This window comes from Passer domesticus, chromosome 7, assembly GCF_036417665.1.
Source record: "Passer domesticus isolate bPasDom1 chromosome 7, bPasDom1.hap1, whole genome shotgun sequence".
In the NCBI taxonomy this organism is placed as follows: Eukaryota; Metazoa; Chordata; class Aves; order Passeriformes; family Passeridae; genus Passer; species Passer domesticus.
In genome coordinates, this window is record NC_087480.1 from 48,819,315 (window position 1) to 48,841,399 (window position 22,085).

The 22,085-nt window shown below is 35.2% G+C and overlaps 1 protein-coding gene across 12 annotated transcripts in view; it reads left to right on the forward strand.

Moving 5' to 3' along the window:
• Window positions 1-22,061, forward strand: part of TTLL7 (tubulin tyrosine ligase like 7) — a 66,219-nt gene extending 44,158 nt beyond the window's left edge. For 8 of the 12 annotated variants that reach the window (XM_064428455.1, XM_064428453.1, XM_064428459.1 and 5 more), the window contains 8 exons: window positions 2,600-2,795; window positions 3,495-3,775; window positions 5,088-5,144; window positions 6,686-6,820; window positions 8,488-8,568; window positions 12,364-12,524; window positions 16,372-16,545; window positions 19,743-22,061. In XM_064428455.1, coding sequence (XP_064284525.1) covers window positions 2,600-2,795; window positions 3,495-3,775; window positions 5,088-5,144; window positions 6,686-6,820; window positions 8,488-8,568; window positions 12,364-12,524; window positions 16,372-16,545; window positions 19,743-19,863 — 1,206 coding nt within the window. In that variant the 3' untranslated portion in view covers window positions 19,864-22,061. Of the gene's footprint in view, window positions 1-2,599; window positions 2,796-3,494; window positions 3,776-5,087; window positions 5,145-6,685; window positions 6,821-8,487; window positions 8,569-11,526; window positions 11,692-12,363; window positions 12,525-16,371; window positions 16,546-16,914; window positions 17,034-19,742 lie in introns of those variants that run through there. The other 4 variants (XR_010366421.1, XM_064428460.1, XR_010366422.1 and 1 more) reach the window with 4 other exon arrangements.
• The last annotated feature ends 24 nt before the right edge of the window (window positions 22,062-22,085 follow it).

Consider the following 22,085-nt stretch of genomic DNA (forward strand, 5'->3'; position numbering starts at 1 on the left):
AGATACCCGTGCAGATGGTCCTGGTATCTTTTTCCAAAAGAGCATCACCTCTTCCCTGTGAGGGTTAAGGTGCATATGGCCAATCATATGCATTTAATTTGCCACCTTTTTATAAAGAGGCTGCTATGAGATATGTAACATCTAAATATATATCTATACAGAAATTTGGTGAGTGAGACAGGAAGTAAAAAGTACTATTGCCTGTCAGTCTGTCATGTAAGAGAATAATCCAGCTGTAAACCTCATCTTGTAACCATAAAATCCTACAAATAAAGAACTATTTGCATATGCAGGATCTAATAGGAAAAAAACCCAACAGAACAACCACAGGACTGGTACTTTTCATGTCATGTAACCCAACATGAAAGGTTCTTTGATAAGGTCATGGAGTCTGTTCCTCCTTAAATTCAGTGGCTGCCCTGCTGACTGAAGGTACTCTTAGGTCAGATGCTCTGCCTTGGGTTGTACTCTTCCTTGAAAAAAACCATCAGAGTCAGGACTCAGAAAACTAACAGGACAACGGGAATAGTTAGGAGAGAGAAGTGTGTTCCTCCTCATGCTCTCCATACATAGAAACATATAAACATCTTCATTTCCACATCCATATCTCTGCATAGGAGAGGTTGAGGGCTGTGCACGTATAAATAAATACAAGCTTTGCATCTAACAATTATTCTGTATTTGCTAGGAATTTCACACTTGTTTTTATTTGAATGTGATTAGGAACTCAGTGTAGGAAAAAAGAAATCAAGAAGTTCACAGAATGAAGGCATTTTTCCCTGCACTTAAAATATCACTGAATTTTGCATAGATGGAGAAGGGCATTCTGGAAATGTCCAGTTTATTTATAGCCTCTAGAGGGCTCCTGACACCTACACACTGTCAGGGATACCCAGGTGTGCAGGTCAATGGACTAAGGGACTAAAATAACAGATATTGTAGAGGAAATAAGAAATTAATTTTAATTTTAATTATTTTGGTATAAAATCAAATGCATTTAATCACAGAAAAATTGGGTTAGCATAAGGCTAAAATCAAAGTGAATGAGCTAGGAAAGATGTGCTAGGCAATCAGATGTCTCTTTAAGAGATCGGTTTATACCCAGATTCAGCTATTATTTGTTACTTATTTTGTAATTTCTTTGATCTTTCTTGTCATTCTTCTTTGCTAATTGATATTGTTTACTGTAGAATGTGTGAGGACCATTTATATGATAAGTGGAATAAGATCTATCTTAAAGCCCCTGTGAGGGGCTTTGATTGAAAATGTTTGTTATACCTTGTGTAACTTCTCAGGAATGTCTGATCAATGTCTACATCCTACACAACATTTTATGATAAGAACAGCTATTTTTAATAAAGTGGTATGTGTTGAGGCACCTTACTTTTATCCCTTTGGCAGACAGATACATATCAATCTTATATATATTCTTTGTGTAACAACAATTGTCAGGGCTCTCCTCTATTGTCAGTGTTCTTCTCTAACTTCTCCTTATCTGGTCTAACAGCTTGGGATGGCATAAACATACTATTAGTTAGTGACAGAAATCCCTTCCCTTCCTTGTCTGGAATAGAAGTTTAGGTAGCATCTATTTAGTAATGAAGTGTATCTTGCAGCAACAGGAGTTTTTGGGGCTTTTTCCTGTTATCCTCATAATGAATCTAGGTTCATTACATTATGCTAAGATGTTAGGAAAATTTAAATTCTTCCTGAGAATTCTTTTTCACTTTGACTCAAAGTATGTCCAGAAATTATGATTTAAGTTTTTTTAATCTGATGTTTAATTGAAATCCATTCAGTAGATGAGGGTATCAGCATAGCTTCTTATATAGTTGAGAGTTACTGGAAAGAAAGTGTGTAGGAAAAAAAGGTGACCACATGAGCCTACTTAGGAGAACAGATGTAATGGAAGATACTGCATTTTTGTCTCTGACTAATGGTAGATGGAAGACAAAAATTTTTCAATTGTAGTTACTGTTCTTGGATCAGTTTCTCTGTCTCCACCTTTTTGGTTTTTGTCTTGCAGTATCCTTGGTAATAGCACAGGATTAATTAGCTAATGACACTGAATCCCATGTGCATATGAGGCACCAAGAACCCCCAGCACAGCTTGCTACATATTCTTTGGTTTCTGCTCTCTGCAGGGTGTAGATTAATCACTTTTCTTTGAAAGTAAAACAAAGTTCCCAGATGTTGATCATTATTAAGCTGTAGTTTCAGTTATTGGAAATATCAGTGAGGAACCTGAACTGATTATAAATGGTATTCTGAATCAATTGATTTATGATTTCAAACCATAATTCAATATGTTTGGTAGTGCAATTCATACTTCAAATAATTACCCTGCCCCTGCCCCCCACTCATATTATGCTGCTCTTCATGTGACAAAGATTAGAATTACAGTGGAATGAATTTCATGAAATATTTAAGCAATTATCCTAAAATCTAGGACAAACTGCCAACTAATTTGGGAGGGTTTATAGCTGTGCAAATACTGCTTGAACTTGCCTGAATGAGGGATCTCGTGTGATAGCTGGCTGTTTCTTTGGGATTCAATTCAATTTCTTGGATTTTTTCCTTTTTTTTTTTTTTTTTTTAGCCCTTGTGTTCAATGCCAGAAAGTGCACATTCCTTAAGGAAACCTAAGAACCACAGCAGTGACAGTAGCTGTGATAGTGGCAGCAGTGTGTCAGAATCGGGAGAAGAAACTGAAAAGGAAGATCACAATGAAAAAAAAGAGAAAAAAGTTTCATATGATGTTGAAGAAAATAAATACAAATCTTTGGAACGATCAGGTAAGTTAAATGATCACTTTTCCAAGGAAGTCTGGCATTGACAATGAACTATATTAAATTCCTCAGTCTTTTAGAATGTGTCAACTTTGTATCTCAGGGTTAAACACTGGTTTGCTTGTTTCAGTTTCTTTAAAATGTTTTCTAAATTAATACGTATATACCATGTTATTTTTTGTTTTAGTAATGAAAGAATTTTATAATGTAGTTGCATATGTATAATGCTGCTTCTAAAATTTTATTTTTCAGAGCAGCATTTATTTAGCTGAAAACTGAATTAAAAAATGCTGTAACTATGCCTTAACAAATGAAAGATACTGAATCTGCAAATATGAGATCCACTGAGCAAATTTTCTCTCCTGTTTCCATATCTTTATAGTCAGGAAACCACACACAGAAGTCACATACATTTTGACCTAAACAGCACGTGCCCTCTCTCGTAAATCTCATGTGTGTTATAGTGGATTAGAGTCTGGTTAAAGCTGAATGAGGAAGAAATAAATGTTCCTATAAGTATGTAAAGTCTGTATCATTAGGGGATCTGACATGACTGACTTCTACATAGATAGTTGTTAGTCAACACACATTGTAATACGACATCTGTGCACACATTGATCATATGTGTTGTTAGTTAAAAAGACTAAAAAATGGGTATTAAAAAATAATAAGTAATAACATAATTCATTTTATATCTCTCTGCAGGTAGAATGAACTGCAAACCTTCAAATAAAAATATAAAGTCTCCATCATATTCGTCCCCCACACCATCCGCAGGTCCAATAAGGCGTTCTGTGAGCTGCCCTCGTTCCATATCAATCCTCACTATGCAGTCCCAGGGAGCTGAGCAGCGCCCCATTTCAGCCAAAGCATCTCTCCAAATGCAGAGAACAGCCTCAGTGAACAGGTCTCACTCTTTAAGTCGTAGCCCATCTTCAGCCAGATTCCCTCAGACAGCCACCATGGGAACTATGAACTCTTCAGGGGTGAGTTAACGCAGCAGTTGCATTCAAAATGTGTTCCATTCATCTCTTAAACTCAATAAATACACCAGTAATTTTTGCAACATCAGAAAACTTGAGGTTGTGTAGTCAAGATTGTTTTGACAGACACAAGAGCATGTAAGATCTCTAGACCTGTGTGTGCTGTGGAGTGAGTGCCAGCTGTGATGTCTCAGTGTTCGTGGTGCAGCAATACAGATGTTAATTTTGTAGAAATGGGTGTCTAAGAGAATGAGAAACCTTCACTTTGTGAATGGGAAACTTTCACTTCTAAACAGCCTTTTGAAAATAGAAAGGATCATTACCTCTCTTAAAAATTTTCTGTGATTTGTTTGGGGGCTCCTGGTTCTGAAGTAAGGCTGTACTTACCTTCAAAATCTTTACAGTAACAAAAATACATTAAGATTTCAAACCCAGTGTATAGTCCAAGGGTAAATACTTTGTGCCAGAATAAAACATCAGGAAGGTTTTGTATGGCTGTCCATTGTAGAAGATGGTGAGATTAATTTTCAGCCTACTGGACCTCTTTTCCATATGCTATACCACTGCAAAAAGCTCTACTTCAAAAGTGAATAGCTGAAAATTTATACAGTGCTTATGGTCTCTGTGATTTGCCACTGCAGTGACTGACTCAGAAGCCATTCTCTTTAAAAAAAAAAATAAAATTCCATTTGCACCCTCTCCTTGAGACAGACAAGCAACTGGCCCAAATAATAAATAGATCAGATTAAACACTTTTAATTGTTTAGAATTTGTGTGATTAGTTGTACTTTTCACAATGTACTTCTAGACCATATATATTTTTTTCATTTTTTTAGCAGATTGTCTTCCTCTTTGGTAGCTCCTTCACAGCCCAGGCATTTCTTCTTTTGTCTTGGGGTGATGGAGCCCATATTCACTTGTCCCTAGGCAGTGTTTTCAGGGATCAATCCCCAGCCTCATTCAGGGCTGCATTGCCTGCTGGTGCCAGAGTGTTTCCATTCGTGCTTTGATACCTGACCTATATATTTCACCATCCAAATAATTTGTGCAGAGATGGGGCAAAACAAATTGGCACTTTTAACCCATATTTGCTGCCTCTGTATTGTGGTGAGCTTTGATTGTGAGCAATCCTTTTGTAATGCTAATTAACTTGCTTCATAGTATTTACTATCTCTAATCATCATTTTTATCTGGTAGAATGCTCATTGTCTGTTTTGCCTGTGAGGCTTTGTCTAAATGATGAAAAAGGCTCCTTTTAAAATTGTGTGCTGACATCTTGTGAAATACTCCTTAACATGGTTTTCCATCTTTAAAGTCAGCTAATAGAATTGGAAAGACATTAAGATTGTGTCTTCACAACAACGTGTTAAAGGTATTTTTTATTGCATTAGCTATCTCAAATTTAAAAAGTACCCTTTTATCATCACAATGTACCCTGAGAGTTTAATGAGACAGTGCTAATATGGATTTTTCTATTCACATTAACTTTATATCAAATACAAATTACTGAAAGATTAAAAGCAGTCTTTTACCATCTGATGTTAAAAATGGGCTACTCACTTAAATTAACATTAGTAAGAAAGCATACTCTCTTTTTCATTGGGAAAGCTCCACCACAGAAATGATCTTGATCTTGATGTGCAGAACAATTACTTTGGGTGATAGAGCTTAGGTCATGCTTCCTAAAAATGATGTGAATAAAATTACTTACAGAATGGATAAGAATTACTTATAATTTTGCACTGTATTCTGAATGGAACTCTGTTCATAATTATTTTTGCAACTAAGAATAATATATTATATATTACTGCTAGAATAACATTAAAATTGATAAACTGTGACTTACTAAGAAGAAATCATTTGTGCATGATAAAGTGTTAGTTTATCTATCCTTTGGGCAAGAAAAGAGCAGTACACTGCCATTTGTGGAGTCTGCTGAGATCCAAATGTTCTAAATGTAAGGAAACAAAATTTAAAATAAAACATTTACAGTTGGGAATTACAGACATATTCTTATAGGAGTTATAAGCAAGAGTAGATTTCAAAATATTTGGTATCTTATTATTTCAGCCATATTAACATGTATCAAATACCAGAGTATTTTTTTGTGCTTGAAAATATTTATCACTCAAATAAAAATATCCTTAAGTATTGCAGTTGTTACAGAATACAAAGATTAGAAGTGCCTAAAAGTTTTGACTTTCACTCTTGAAAAATGTTAAAATTAGACTGACTTGGTCTTGCAAATGTGAAAATGCAAAAGTATGTGAAACTAAAGAAAGAGGATCAGAAACACTTCTAACTAGCGTGTCATGTTTTAAAGAAGACCCCCAAATCCCCCAGAGATGGTCTCTCTGAACCCTGCAGGGGTTCAGCAGTGTTGGTGTAAAAAGCATTGATACTTTCAGCAAAACTCTGGAGAAATGGAGGCCCTGTCAGATCCCTTACTGACTAAAGCAGGAGAAAAGTGGCCTTTTTAATGCTTCCTGAAATGTTGGCCCTGTGATTTATTGCCTCTTTATGTTAAATTGTTGAAGTGACGAACTGAAAGGATGTTTTTTATGACTAATAATATTTTTTATTATGTTGAATTTAAATTCAAAGTCTGTTATCTCAATTTCAAATTTATACTTTAAATTGTGGGCACCATAAATATGTGATATATGTTTGTTTATTTTGTTTCAAACAAATGCACATTTTAACTGTTTTTCTTGGATTTCTTGACAACTCTCAGTAATGGTGATGCATTAATGTATGTGATATGTATTAGTTCTGTATTAGATAATATGTCTATGCACTTTAATAATATATTGTATGTCAGTCTAGATTTTTTTTTTGGTCAAACAAACATCTTTGTAATGTGATTTAATGGCACACTTAAAATGTTTTCCTCTGCTTTGTGTTGGCTTCTAGAGTGAGTCTTTGCTGCAACAGAAAACAAAAGAGCAAGAAGTTGCTTTGACAAAAGAGACTCTTCTCCGTATCAATGACTTGAAAGTAAGGTTCCCAGGAAAAACAAATGAAGAATCTGAATTAATTATAGAAGATGTAAGTATCTATAAATAAGAAAGAAGAACAGGCTAGACACTGTTTAGGCTACTGAAATGAAGGAAAGTAAAAAGCTCCATCTATGATTCATTAGCTCCTGTGGCCTTAAAACTTCCAGAACTCAGGATAACTCAAAAGAATTTGAAAGCTTGGAGCTTTGGATCCTTTCTGACCTTAAAAGAGCAGCACTGAAAACATTCCTATGTCCTTATAAAATATGTGAGAAATAATCAGGAGGGTTAGGAAAATTCAGTTTTTCATTGTAGAGAGAGTTCAAACTTTTAAGTAAGCCAGGAAGAATGTTACTATTCATATTTCATCTGATATTGTTAAAACAGACCCTGACCTGTTTAACTTGCTCTCAAGCAGGCATACAGAGAACTGAGAGGTATGCTGCAGGCAGAATGGAGCTTTGAGGGTCGTAAAGAACACCAGTCATGTGCTGTTTGGCTCTTGTAGTCTACCAAATTTGCCTTTCTCACATCTAATGTCCTGAGCCTTGTAGTTTGGTATCCAAGACATGTGAAACAATGCTGAAATAAAGGTCATTTAAACCCCAATACTTGATATATAAGCAGAAATTGCATGGTGTCTAAATACCTTGTAAATATTTAATGCAAAAAAAGCTAACAGGATAGAAAAAAAAAAGGATGTTCTCTTCTCATTTTAGAAGGAAAATTAAAGGATTCAAACTAACACTTGTGCTTTGATGTAGTGAGCACAGTCCTTGATCTGTTAAAATTCATCTGATCTATTATCTGGCCAGAAATGTCCTGAGCCCTGTGAGCTTCCAGAATGTTGATTATGTTTCTAGTAATCTCTGCAGCTACATTGGAGTGGAAAGGATTTCTTCTGTAGAGAGGTTGATTTGGTGCTGGTGGAAGATAGTACTCAGAGCCAGCAGGCTGGGCTTCTCAGAAGCAGAGCTAGGAGGCTCCTTGAGACGCTGTCCCTGGTGCCCCGAGCGCGGTTCTGTGCGAGCCGCTGCCAGCGCTCCATCTGGCGCTGCTGCCTCGCACAGCGCCAGCCTGGGGAGCCCCACGCCTTCCTGGGGCACAGCTCTTGTAAAATTCATCTGGCCATAGCCAATTCCTGATGGGAAAGAGTTCATCACGGAGGAAAATGAGTGCTGGTGAGACACAACTTGCTGAAGGTCTGGAGTAGAGTAGAAAGAGAAAATAACAAAAATGAGAATAGAAATGTATGTTCGCAGCTTGAGCTATTTTGGTAGCACTTAGATTTTGTGAGAGTGTTGCAGTACATATATTATAATTTATAGAAAGGATGATGTCCAGGTATGTCTAATGTCCCATATGCAGCAAAACCTGTCACTATTTAAATAGATCACCAGTTATGCATTCTTGAACTTACTACTCTCAAAAAATCTGATCTGAGTCAGTCAAGACAACTTTCTAACTGCATTGTAGTGTATGATTGTCAAAATCAGGTAGAAAAGAGGGTGGTATTAAACTGAAGCATCACACAGATCTTTGCAAATGTTGCCCTACATAAATTTGCAAATATTTTGCTATTTCTTTTGGAAAAAACTTCTTGCAGCAGTCTTAAGAGGCTCACATTTTTAAGGGTTAGGAGTGCTCGTGAGTGAAAGACCAGCTTTCAGTTGTTTTCATGTGATTTTTTTATCTTGTGTTTTACACTAACCACAGATTATGGATAATTGGAAGTATCATAAAACAAAAGTGTCATCCTATTGGTTGGTAAAACTGGATTCAGCCAAGCAACGAAAAGTAAGTGACATATTTCATTTTCAGAAGGTCATCTAAAGTAGATGCATAGTGTTTCTACTGGTGTTTAGCAGTAGCTGGGATTGACTTGAGATGCCAAAATATAGGCTATTGATACTGACATAGATATGCATTCATTCAATTAAAGGACATTATGTTGCTCCATATTTGGAGAAGTATGATTGTTCTGGATTATAATTTAAAAATAAATTTCTCAAAAAATTAGTCTTCTAAAAAAAAGCAAACAAATAAGTGATTAATGCTTACATACCTAAGGTCTAGCTAACGTTCTTAGAAGGGTATTCAGCAGATTTGATTGATAAGGGCTACACCAGTCAGCAGTTTCAGACCAGGCATATTAAAACTCCATTAGAGGCAGTGATACTGCAGTTGGCTGTTGGAGTATTTGACCCATGGTATTAGAATAGATCATGCTGAATAAAAAATGGACCTACCAAGCAAAGAATTTTCTCCTTAAAGCGTTATTTCAGAAAGCCTCCAATAGAAGGTGGTTCTGTCCTTATTTGACTGGCAGTCATGTTAAACCAAGGGCACATGTACAAAGTCAGGATGACAGAGATTGATGTGCCAGGTTGTTACTTGCAAAAACTGCACAATCAGAAACGTGGACTTTTTGCACTTCTTGTGAGGACATCTTTTACAACTTTAAGAGACTTATAATTCCTAAAGCACTAGTGAGCCCTTCATCTTTGCTTGCACTGGAAATGATTTGCCTTTTTTTTTAAACTGCTTTTAACCTCAATCCCTTCAAGCAATCAGATAGTTATTCTTAGAAGGGTAGTTTATAAAAACGGATTAACTTTGACAATGACATTGCAGCTGAGGACTGCCAAATGTCTTTTGTTGATTTGAAAGAAGTATGTTTTATATTCCAATGAGGTGGGTGAAGGAGAAATGAGCAAGGTGGAGAATATTTATGCAAGTAAGGAATCTGTCTCAAAGGTACCTTTCACAACTTTGTGAAATACAAAACAGAATCTCAGTCCCCTTCACTCTTACTTACTGGGAAATTCTAACACACAAGAAGAAAATACCTGGGCAATGTACTAGATTGTACAATGTTCATACCTGACAGCTGTATTTGCTTAACAATTATTCAACATGATACAGAAATTTAAACATACACTTATATTCTTAGTGTGTAATGTTCTGGCATTACAGCACGGGTATAGGAGGCATTCAGAAGTAAGTTGAGAGTAAACCAATTAAATAAATTCATGTTAAAAAGAAATTTAAACTCTAAGACTTTCAATAAAAAGAGATTTTTGTATGGGAGGAGTTATGACTGCTTCATGTTGCATCACTTTACATAATTTCTTTAAAAGTGTTTTGATGGTTACCAGAGGGTTTTGAATATGCCCTTTCATAACATCTTGTTCTGCTATACCTAGATAATTTGTTTTGTTAAAGTAAATGATGTAAATTAAAGAGAAAAATGAAGGCAAGCTAGGGAAATTAACTTGGAAAAATGAAGATGTAGGTTTCATGAAGTTCCAGCCCTTGTGCAATGCCTTGTCTCTTTTCTTAAATGGATGATTCTTTTTGCCATGTTTGCAAACTAAGGACAATTAACCAGCATGTTTCCTGCTCTGGCATACTGGCAATATCAGCACAGTAAAAACAGCAAGAAAGATTCTTTTTTTTTCCCAGAGTACTTGGCAGTCTATGGCTTGCTCTAAGATGTTTAGTTCTTTGTTTCTTTCAACTCCAGGTACTACAGTAAAAGAAAAAGCTCTACACTGGCATCGTTGTTCTTAGCTTATGTCTTTTGGACGAGTAAGAGAGTCTGTGCAGGGTGGTATTGTTCTTTTTCACACAGGGAGATACTATTAGTTAGTAGTTGACTATATGATGCTTTTATGTAGCCCAACACTACCTTTGTAAAGAGATGTAGGGCTGATTCTTATGTGCTTTTGGGACTGAGTTGTTTTGTGTGTGTGACCACAGATACTGGCCACGTGTGTGGGAATGGCTTGGACAGGTGAGACACAAGGAAAAGGGCTTGAGAAGCATGAAGGCTAATGCTGCTAAGGAAGTGTCTGAAAGTCTGAGCCTGTCCTACAGCCATGGCACAGTCCAAAACCTGGGCTTAGCTCCTGCTGTCACTAAAAAGGATCAGCACCCTTAACACATGTTAATATACTACTTCTATTTCACTCTTTTGGAGGAGTAGGCCATGGGTGTGGGTTTAGTGCATTAGACACCTGCATTCATAAAGATTCCCAACAGGAAGGACAGTATTGTATTTACTTTGGGCTATTATGTACATGGAATTACTGCAAGTTCTGTGCATGCAGGTCTTCAAAAAGAGTTTAAATAACACGGGAAAAACCATATTTCATCAAGGCTCTCATTATTAGGTATCTATAGATTTTCTGCCCATTAGGCGTACTAAACAGCTTCCTTGTGCTATTGCAAGCATTTTGTATATTTAAGCTTTGTTTCCTTCATTGTCAGACAGTTTATAAACAACAGTTTGTTATGTAGGATCTAAAAATTGCAATTCCACACCATTCTTCCATAATTTACTGTTCTACTAAATCTCTTTCACCTGTTGAGAACCAGGTGAAAGAGATTTAGTAGAACAGTACTACATTCTCCATGTGAATCTGTTTGTCTTAAATATCTGAAAGTTTCCAGGGAAAGCATTGTACCTTCTATTTTATAAAATCTTATACCAAATTAGCAAATACCTCTATCTCTTTACCACCCACTTGAGTGTGATTGTTTTTTTGAAAGATGCTGTTATGCAAAAGAGGCAGAGAAGTTTTTTCCTTTAAAGGAAATTGCATGGATTTAACTGGCTTTTTTGTTGATAGTTTACATGCACTGTAGGCTTTTGTATAGGACAGATTTTACACTGTTCAGAGTGTCAATATTTGGTCTAAATACTACTTTGGTCCAAAGATATTCCCAGACTTATTGATAGTATCTAAATAGACAGAATCCAAGACACTCTGGAGTCTGATTCTCTCCACGGATTATGAAGGGAACATAGAGGAGTGAGTTAAGAACTTCCAGATATTTAAAAGCAGGCATGATGAATCCCACCTTCCTTCCATGCCCCAGTTCAGTGGGATGTGCAAAGGTGTATGCAGGACTCTGGTAAGTTGGATGTGCAGCTGTCTAGCGCTATACTGAGTGCAGCTCAGTCTTTATGCTCTTGCATTTAAATGTAGCCTGTACATAATAAATCCATGGTGTGCCTGTAAGTGTTTCTATTTTAAATATCTTGCTGATTATTTTCTTACTTACTGATTTCACTACTGTCTCTTGCCAGGTACACTAATATGATTTGTTCCAGGGTAACACTGAGCTTAAACAGACATTAAACCAAAGGCAGTCTGTAGTTTACCAGGACATTTTAGTTCTTTATAAAATAGATGTTATTTTACAAGGGAGTGGGAAAAGAAGATATAAAATGCTTGGGTTAATTAAGTTGCTTCTAGTCTTTAATTGTGTCCATTTTGTTTCTTTTTACCCTTTCTATCATTTAAATGAGCTAGTATTAAACAGACTGAAAAAACAGACATTAACTTCTCAGTAATAAAAATAAAATACTTTGATTTGGCTTTGCAAAATGTTACTAACAGAAAGAACATGTAATAAAAGTTAGCTGATGACTGCATAGAAATGAACCCCTGACCTCTGTAGGAATGTACAGATATGCACTCATATGTACAGGGATAGCTGTCTGTATGCATGCAGAGCATCAGCCATCAGCTGGGTTTTGGTTTTGCAAAATGTCTTTGATTTACTTGGAATGCTCTTTCCTAGGTTTTGGATATAGTCAGGACAAGTGTCCGTGCCATTCTACAGCATGTCTGGAAAGCTCCAGACATTGAAAATTTACATCTCTACCGTCTTTTTAACCGTGTATTTAATCGCTTACTTTGGAGCCATGGTCAAGGCCTATGGAACTGTTTCTGTAATTCAGGGTAAGCTGATTTTTCTTTTCTTCTTCTTCTTCCTAATTTCACAATTACAATCAGTGCTGGCGTACTTTGTTGCTCATTTTCATTCCCAAGAACGATATAATACATGGAACTACATGTTTTAAAAGCACCTTAAGATACATAGTTTAACTAAATAATGAATCAAGACCAACCTTTTCAGAAATGGAATCAAACATTTAGTAATGTATTCACAAATTTAATAATCTAAGGAAAAAATATGATATTCAAAATATTTCAGCCTTAAGTCAACTCTTTTGCTGGGTGGTGCATGATTTTTAGGCCAGACCACTGTGTCTAACATGGACTTGCCATCAACAGAAATGATAATATTTATTTATGCTCCAGACTCATAAGGAGAGTTCAGTCACAAGTGCCGCTGACATCTCACACCAGATGCAATGTCACTTCTGTGATTTACTAATAAACAGTTCAAATTTCTGTGCTTGATTACATTCACTGTTTCCCATACTGGTAGAAAGTTAAGTATATGCAGAATATGAAATATGTCCATTTAAGCAGATGTTTTTGGTTTGGGTAGCAAATACAAGTTTTTTACAGGGCAGAAAAGATCTGGATATGTAAGTTCAATAACCTATACTTCAGAATCTACATTCCTGAAATCAAAGGCATTGGTAAAAATATAGTTATTTATCATATGTGGAGAACTCACACATTACTCTTGTTAATTGTTTCCCAAGAAAATGGATAACAAGAAGAAGAGGGATATGAGGGGTCCAAAAGGTAAACGGGTCTTTTATCATTATCTCATTGCTGAAGGCTTGTTGGTGTGCAAGCTGTTAGGATTCTTTACAATTTTTTCTTTCTTCATGCTAGCAGAGGTGTATGAAGTCTTGAGTAGAAGATCAATTCTTTTGTTGTCATAAAATATTACAAGTGGAACTATTCTTTGGCAAAGATCCAGTTCCTTGTAAGAGTTGTTATTACATAAAAGATTCTAAAAATACTGTAGAATATATAAATATCCAGTAGGTATAATGATCACTCTGCATGTAAAACACTTCATACAGACAATACAGAATTCATGGAAGAAAACAAAAAGGCTGTTTGCACATTGCTAGTATGTTGTTTATTCGGTTACAAGCATCCTTCTTGCCCCATAACACACAACTGAGAACTCATGGCAGTACCTCTGTAGCAGAGAGGTCAGCTTCTCATCATTTTTCCTCAAGAGTTCATTGTGCCATTTTAAAGAACAGATTGAAATAACCATAGGTTGTGTGTAGAATTTGGAGAAACATGTTGGGAAAGAGGTATTAATGTGCTGATTCAGAAACATTGCTATATGAAAATGCATTGAGTGTAGTGTGTTCACTATTCATAAAATAGATGTTTTGGGAGAAGAGTGGAGCTAATGGCCTTAAGGTTTCCTCTTGCTGGTTAGAGCTCTGCTAGGTATGTGCTATTTTAATGAAAAGAAAGAACAAAGAAAATATCTGTGAAAAAAAGGTGATGTAAAGGGTTTCATAAAGGTTCGTTTTACTGTATAACAAACAATTAAAACTAATAGAAGAAAACTAAACGAACCAGTTGACTTCAAGTGATTATAAAAAGAGTAACACATGATTGGCCACATTGCACAATCCAGTATAATGCTCTTTTTGTATCTGGTGAGGAGTCTGTGATTTCTTACTAATGTATGGAAGCTAAAGTTACAGCATAACCAATTAAATTTAGGAAACAGAATTCTGATCCCTGTTGATTGAAGTATAATAGAGAATAAACTGAATCTGTCTAACACATGGAGGAAGTTGCACAGGCACATTTATATGAAAGCTCATTAAAATTCATGTGTATGTTTCCAAATCTCAGCTTTTCTGAGACCTGAAACTCATGACTATGTTCATAGTCAGCCACAGTTGCAGCAGGCCATATATTATTTGTCACTGAAAAAATGCCACTTAACTGTAGAAAAGTTATCACAAAGTCCAGAACCTAAGGAATTTATCAGGAAAGTTTTTTCTACAGGATTTCTGAGTGAATGAAGTGAATTATAATAGAATTATGTGTAGCAATGTGAATCTGTTGAAGGAATGTAATACTTGGACTGTCATCTTGCTTCTTTCTACCAACATGACTTCATGAGGAAAGACTGAAGACAATAGGTTAATTTCTATGTAAAAATACATATGGACAGTTCCTAGACAGAAAACAATTGGGAAAAAAAAATATGAAAGAAAAGTAGTAGTATGACTCAATGATCTTAAGAGGTTGTTTCCAACCTAAATGATTCTATGATTATTCAGTTTGTGAAATAAAAGTTTTGATGTATACAAACAATACTTAAACAATTGTATGAATAATAATTAAAGACAAATGCTTGCATCATTGAAATTTATGTTTGCAATGAAAATTCTGTAGGACTGAATGTTTTCAGCTGGAACATAGCATCTGGACAGAGGAGCCAGGCTGACAAATCAGTTAGCTATACATACAGCTCATCTTTTATTAAGACCAGTCATTACTGGTCTTAATTCCTTCCTAATAATAGAATCATTGACTCATACAATGTTAAGGGGTTGGAATAGACCTTAAAGATCATCTAGTCCCAGTTTCCAGCCGTGGACAGCGACACCTCCTACTAGACCAGGTTGCTCAAGGCCTGATCCAACCTGGCTTTGAACACTGTCAGGGTTGGGGCATCCACAGCCTCCCTGGGCAACCTGTGCCAGTGTCTCACCACCCTCACAGTGAAATGCAGCTCAGTTTAAAAAATGTTACTAGGCAGGAGTGAGCTTTCTGGTTCTGTGATGTTGTTTGAAGGATGAACTTTCTATGTGGGCATTGTGAAATCTACTGCTGCTCTCTGTGGGCAAGGCTAAATCAGCCTGGATGCTATGTTGAAGCCAGATGCAGCAAATTTTCCTCACTCTATGAAGTGCTTCTTTCATACACAAACAAAAAAGCTCAAGCTTACAAACCATCTGTGCTACTGGATAATAATTTTGTCCAAAAAAAGTCTTCACAAGCACAATATTGTCTTTTAAAACTGATTGAATGATCTATAATTTGGTCAGAATTTTGCACAAACAAGAATGCTGAGATGTATGCAAAAACTATTTATTGTAGTCTTCTGGGCTGAAACACACCTCGTTTATATTGATGTGGTAGGCCTTGGTGGCTTTTTTTCTTCTCAAAATAAAATTGCTTCTTAAGAAAACAAAAGGCAATTTTATAGACATACTCTGCAAGTTGCGCTTAATTGTAGATAACCAACCCACGTGACCAGAGGAAATAATAAGCAGTATTCGGATGACTAAAGTGAAAGACTCTCTTCATATGATTTTTTGGATAAGGAAGCAGAACACATACTAATCTCCTGTAAATTAATTTCATATTTGTTTCTTAGAATCATACACTTAAAATAAAAGTATTATTATGCTGTGTGGACATTTAGAAATAATTTAGTACCTTTATTAATTCCTTTAATATCATAATTTCATTCAGATGACAGCCTGCTAAAAAGAATAAGTGTTTTGTGTTATGCCTTTTGTAAGACAAATATACAATTTTGTGACCATAACTCTTTATGTGCTATACCTAAGTAATGGCTCTGTAAACACTTAGGGAACAAATCAAATGAAAAATGGCAGTGGACATTTCCCATATAAAAATTAACTTCTTACTTTGTGTTTTGGACTCAGCATCTACCAGTATTTGTGCTAAATAGTATAAACCTTTCCTGTACCTTTTCTGCAAGGTCGTGCTTTTTCTCTTGTTCCTGTGTTGTTAAATCTGATATAAAAGCAATAAAGCTCTTAGATTGCAATTTGTGACAGAGACCATGAATTTGTTTCTTTTTCTGTAATAGGAGCTCTTGGGAAACCATATTCAGTAAAGGCTCAGAGGCACTGACTCCAGAGCAGCTCCAGTGCTGCCAGCGAATAGTACAGCTTTGTAAACACTGCCTGCTGGTAGTTTACAAACATTCATCAGACTCAAGAGGATCCCCAACTGGGATGAGTCACCACTGGGATGATACAAGGTATACATTTGAATATTTTCCTCCTAAATTATATGTATAAAGGATAGTACTGGAACAGGTTTTATTCCATGTTGCTACCAGTAAGCTTTTCTCTAAGTCTGGTTCCCTCTGTATTTAAGAAAAAGCCCCACCAAACTCCCCAACATTTCCCTTTATCCTGACTTTCAGTCATTCTAATCTCACTACTCCAGTCATGAAGTGGTACCAAAAGAAAATTTGACATACACATCTTGTATGTCTTATTAAACTTCTGTAAACTTGTGTACATCTTGTACACTTATTAAACTCTTTGACTGCCTACTGCCTAATTAGCTGCAGCAAAGGCTTTCCATAAAGTGAACTGAAAATCTCCTTTCTTCCACTTCTCAGATCCCTCAAAGTCAGTGTTTCCAGATTTGCATTCCTAGAGGTATCCTAACATGTCAGATACTTCTGGCTTCACATTCGCAGTGGGCTGCTATAGGGGCACAGCTCCAGCCAAGGGTCAGGTAAGTGCCATCTGATTTACTGTATTGCACAGTTTTGCAAAGTTGATTTCCAAAACCTATAGACGGAAAGTTTTATTATTCCATTTTATGGAGCATAAATATATTTTCTAACCTTGCAAAACAGCATTATATAGTAAAAGAATTATTTGGCACTTACCTGATTCTCCATTGGCTGGTTTAGTTTCCCAACTGGATATAATAGGGGTTGTAATATTATCAGTGTAGGGACTACTGAGAATGCTCCAACTGTGGCAGTCAATAATTTGCAATTAAACAGTCATAGATAGAGAATTAAATGTCAGCTTTAAATTACTTAGGATCCAGATTCTATCCCATTTTAATTAGTGCGTATATAAAAATTACAAATGCTTTGTTTATATAAAATATGTTACATATATTGTTTCATAGAAGGGCTTTGTGATTTAAGCATTATGTGAAATGCTTTCATATATGGTCTATTAAAATTATTTTATTATTTAATTGCTTACTTGATGTATCTCAGATTAGTTATTTGATACACTGGACCCAAGCATTACTGATACGTGGATCTTAAGACACTCTAACATAATTTAAATCCAACCAGAAACTAAATTTGTTTGATCACAGCAAAAGTAGAAGTATGTTAACCACAAACCAATCATACTCAATATTAACAGCTACTGAGTTATAGCAAGAGAATGGTAAAGTCATTTGGATTAGCTAAGACTAGAAAATCTCAAAGTTTTTATTGCCTTTACAGTTAAGACTGCAGAAAATTTTACATCATGACCAACCACAAGCTATTCAAACAGATCAGATTACTCTAATGTGCTCAACTAACAGGCTTGCTTTTGGAATGCAGTGAAAGGGATGGTCCAAGAGAACTTTCTTGTCTCCAGTTTCTGTATTTCTTTGGATGCTGAATGGAAGTTATTCATAAACTTCATAGGCTCGAGGAATCTAAGCCCTCTATATCCTAAATATCAGTAATGGAGTGTCAAGACAACTCTGATTAAAGTTACAGTTAAATGTTTCATCTAGACATGAATACAGCAATATGCCAGTTATCCATGATATTCTGAATCTGTGAAAGACACATACGGAAATAAATTCTCTTGTCTGTTACAGCCCACAATTGTAAGGGTAATTAAGTACTTTTCTAGAAGTGGGAGAACCATAATACCAATTCACTTTTCACTCAGGTTTCTGTTTTTAATGAATCTCCACTACTAATAATAGTTTTCCTGACTCTCCATAAAAGAAAATATTAGAGTATAATGTAATAAATGTATGAGAAGTCAATTTTTTCAAGACTTTATAAAATCTAATTTGAAGAACTTTGTTTCTTCTGAGCACAAATTTTTTATTTTATTTGCGTTTAGGAAACAAAAGTCTGAAACTAAAGCTTTCACAGTTTACAGATAGATAGCTCTTTAGCTGAGAAAAATTATTTGTACAGGGAGAGATAAAAAGATAATAAACTGCCGCACAATTCTTTAATAACTTCTCAAATTTCTTTTCAATTCTATCTCTTAACTGTAAATCTGCTAAGTAAATGAAACAGTAGGATTGTTCAAAAACCAAACTCTCTTAAAAAAATTAACCAAAATCAAACTGTGTAAAAAGTCATAAATTAACTTCTGTTACAAAAAAAAAAATTTTAAAAAAATCTACCACTAGGTCCTTACAGCTTGCTAAATGACTTTATCTATTACATGGCATATTCTCTGCATATTCTCTGGGAAGTCCTGGAGTTTTTTACTGTATCATCAAGCAAAGGTAGGACTCGGTCTAGTGGCACAGTGAACTGTCAAGCTCACTACCAATCCATTCCAAATCAGACTTTATTTTTCCACAAATTCTTTAAAAAATATGTTAGCGATAAAGCTTTTCTCAAGCTTAAACAAAGCACATGTGTACACTTTCTTATACAGACTGTTCCTCTTGACAGTGCTGCTGTTTCTATCCATGAGATCAGTCTGACCAGTCTTTTAGCCTGTCATTAATCAATATGATTCACTAGAATTGCACAACCATTTTTAAGCAATAATTTATACAATGTGTTATGTTAATCCATCCTAACTCTGACATAATTAATTGTGAAATTCAGATTTAGTATGGATGTTATTTTTGCACACTTTATTTACTTTTACAATTAACTTTTAGTTAATTACAGCATGAAAATATTTAAGAATTAGTATTAGGCATATGATAAACTGCTGTTTGTATTTTTAGATGAAATACAAGCCATAGAGTTGCCTGAATTTAAAAGGTAAATAGTCACTGATGTGAATTGAATTACTACATTGTAGGATCATTTCTTCCTTTACTACAGTAGTGATAACATGTCTATTCTTAGAACATTACAGATGGAAATCTTTTTTAGTGTCTAATCGGGTTTTTTTTATGATCCAACTTTTTATAAGATGTTTTTTTGCCCAGTTTAAATTAAACAAGATTCTGTTGTTTACACAGGATTCCACTGTTTATTTATTTAATGGCTTGAAACATAAAAGACTGGAAAGATGTTTGATCCTCATACAACAGTGTTTAGATTCCTTTTCTGAGTTAGTTTGTGCCTATTGCCCTCTGTGTTTCATAAATAGCATTTACTGTACTGAGTTTCCTGCACACACCAATTATAAAGTCTGGCACATTAACGACTAGTTCTTTTGCACTTGAATGTTGCTTTGTCTGTAAACTTTGCTGTATTTTTCATATCCTTTCTAGGTGTTTACTGCCAAGACCTTCACTGTTCATCCTGAAATCATCCTCATCCAAACTTAGCTGCAGTCCATCTGGAACGCCTCGCCCTAACATTTTGTTCACACACAGATACAGTCACTTGTGAAGTAAAAGGAAATTGCTGTTTGTAAATAACAGCATTCAACGTTTTTTTTAACTTGTGATGGAGCTAAACATAAGCGCTGTTATATATTTCCTACCATCATATTATAATAAAATTTAGCAGAAAACCTACTGTAAAAGCATAGCTTTTCTGGGAACATAATAAACCTTGTTAAGTTGTTTACACACACATGTGAATGTGTAGATCTTGCTAGGTTTATAAGTAACTCCTTCCTACTAGAAATGTTATTTTTGCTGCAGAATATATAAAATGGAATTGTTCTTGAAGATTCTATTACAGTATTATATTATTTTGTAAGTACAATATTTTGACTTGAAAATTATTTATTGTAAACTATATTATTTATTGTCTCAAATGTCCTTTAACAAAGCAGATAATTAGAAAACTCTTGCAGAACAGTAAAACTGTAACAGTTATCAAAAATAATCTGATCAGTTCTTGGATATGTTTAAAATAGACCCCAAAAGTCTGTAAGCCAAACCTAAATCAAACATATTTTTATTTCTCCTCTGAAATGACAAGATCTATTTAATACTGCTGTTTTTCTTAAAGGACATGATATAGTATCTTTTAGCCAAAGCAAAGGCATCTAGTACACAAACAGTAAAATATCAGTTTAGGCATTCACTTCCTAATTGGATTCTTGTAATAAAATGGAAGCCAATGTTTGTTTCCAGGTTTTCATTCACATTACCTGTATCCTGTGCCTTTAGGTTTCCTTTGGGAGCAAGCAGTCATCCTCAGCTCCACACGCATGCATAGTGCATAGTTTTTTCTGTTACACTGCTTAAGTGGTAAAGCAGACATTTTTAGGAAATACTGCAGCTGTAATGTATTATTTAAAGCTTAAACTAATTGGTTTGTTGTAGTTTTTAGCATGCAATCCAGTACCTACTGTAGAATGTATCTTTGCAATGGACAGTATTTTCTAGATTGCTGACACCTTTAAATGTTGGAAATCTAATTCACTAGAAAGCTCTCATTCAGATCTAGATTCCTGAAGCTGGCTGAACAGCACAAAACCAAAATGAGCCAGAGCAGGAACCTAGTATTTACAGGATTTGTAGCCTGAAAACATCATTTGGGTTTTGATATATACAACCATTCATCCCACTCAGCATTGTGCCATGTGAGCCTTATTCATTAGAGAAATAATTATTAAAGAAATCAGTTACTCTAGATTTAAAAATAATTAAGTTTTTTATTTGAGTAAAGAACAGAGTAGTTATTATTTACCAAAGACTCATGTACTTATGAATCATTTAACCCTGAAGCGTGTTTGTAAATTATCAATGTATTTCAGGTATACTTTAAAAATAATTTGGGGGCTAATTATCCTCAGGAGCAAGTATGTTAGTGTTTTTTGATATCCAGCAATTTAAGACAAATTTAAGAGACTTAAGAGATTTGAGATTGAAGTTGTATGGAAATTATTTTTTAAGAAGTTTTAGTCATAGGATATATAAAAACTGGGAATTTGGTTGAGATTTTTGATGCCTGTGCTGTAGTGCCTCAGCTCTAGAATTGCAGAATATATAACAAGAATATTTGTAAACAAATAAAAAAACCCTCTTGAGATTATCAGATCAAAGCAGTCTTTTGGTCTGGTAAAGTCTTTTTAATTTTTGTGGTAATACTAGTTCAGTAATATAATATGTTCACCTTAACTGTATATCTCTTTTGGTCCATACAGTGACTATTAAAGCATACTCTGGTTATCTGTAACACCTAATAAAAGCTGTAAATTTTCTCTTCTTGGAGAAGGCTTCCATTGTATTCTACTTTTGGCCACAAGGATAAGATCAGCTTCCAGCTTAGCTTGCCAGACTCTAACAGAGCTTTAGGATAGGAGGTTCACATGTATTTTTTTTTCTCCTTTTATTTTTTTCTAAAATTCACTATATGATTTCTATTTTCAAATGCCAGTGCTGGGCCCGGTCAGTCTGTACAGAATACTCTGCCAAAAGAAAGAGGGCTACTAACCATACCTATGGACAAATCTAGGATGAAACTTCATTCATTTAGCATGTACAAAAGTGGACCAGATGGTGGTTTATGTCTGACACTACAATATATTTGTATTTCTGATAACCTTTCCTAAAGTGGTCATGTGTTCCTAATACAATGTGTGAATCAATACCTTCAATAAACATGCTACACTCTGCTGCAGCTCCTCAGAACCAGCGCGTGTGCTCTGCGGGTGA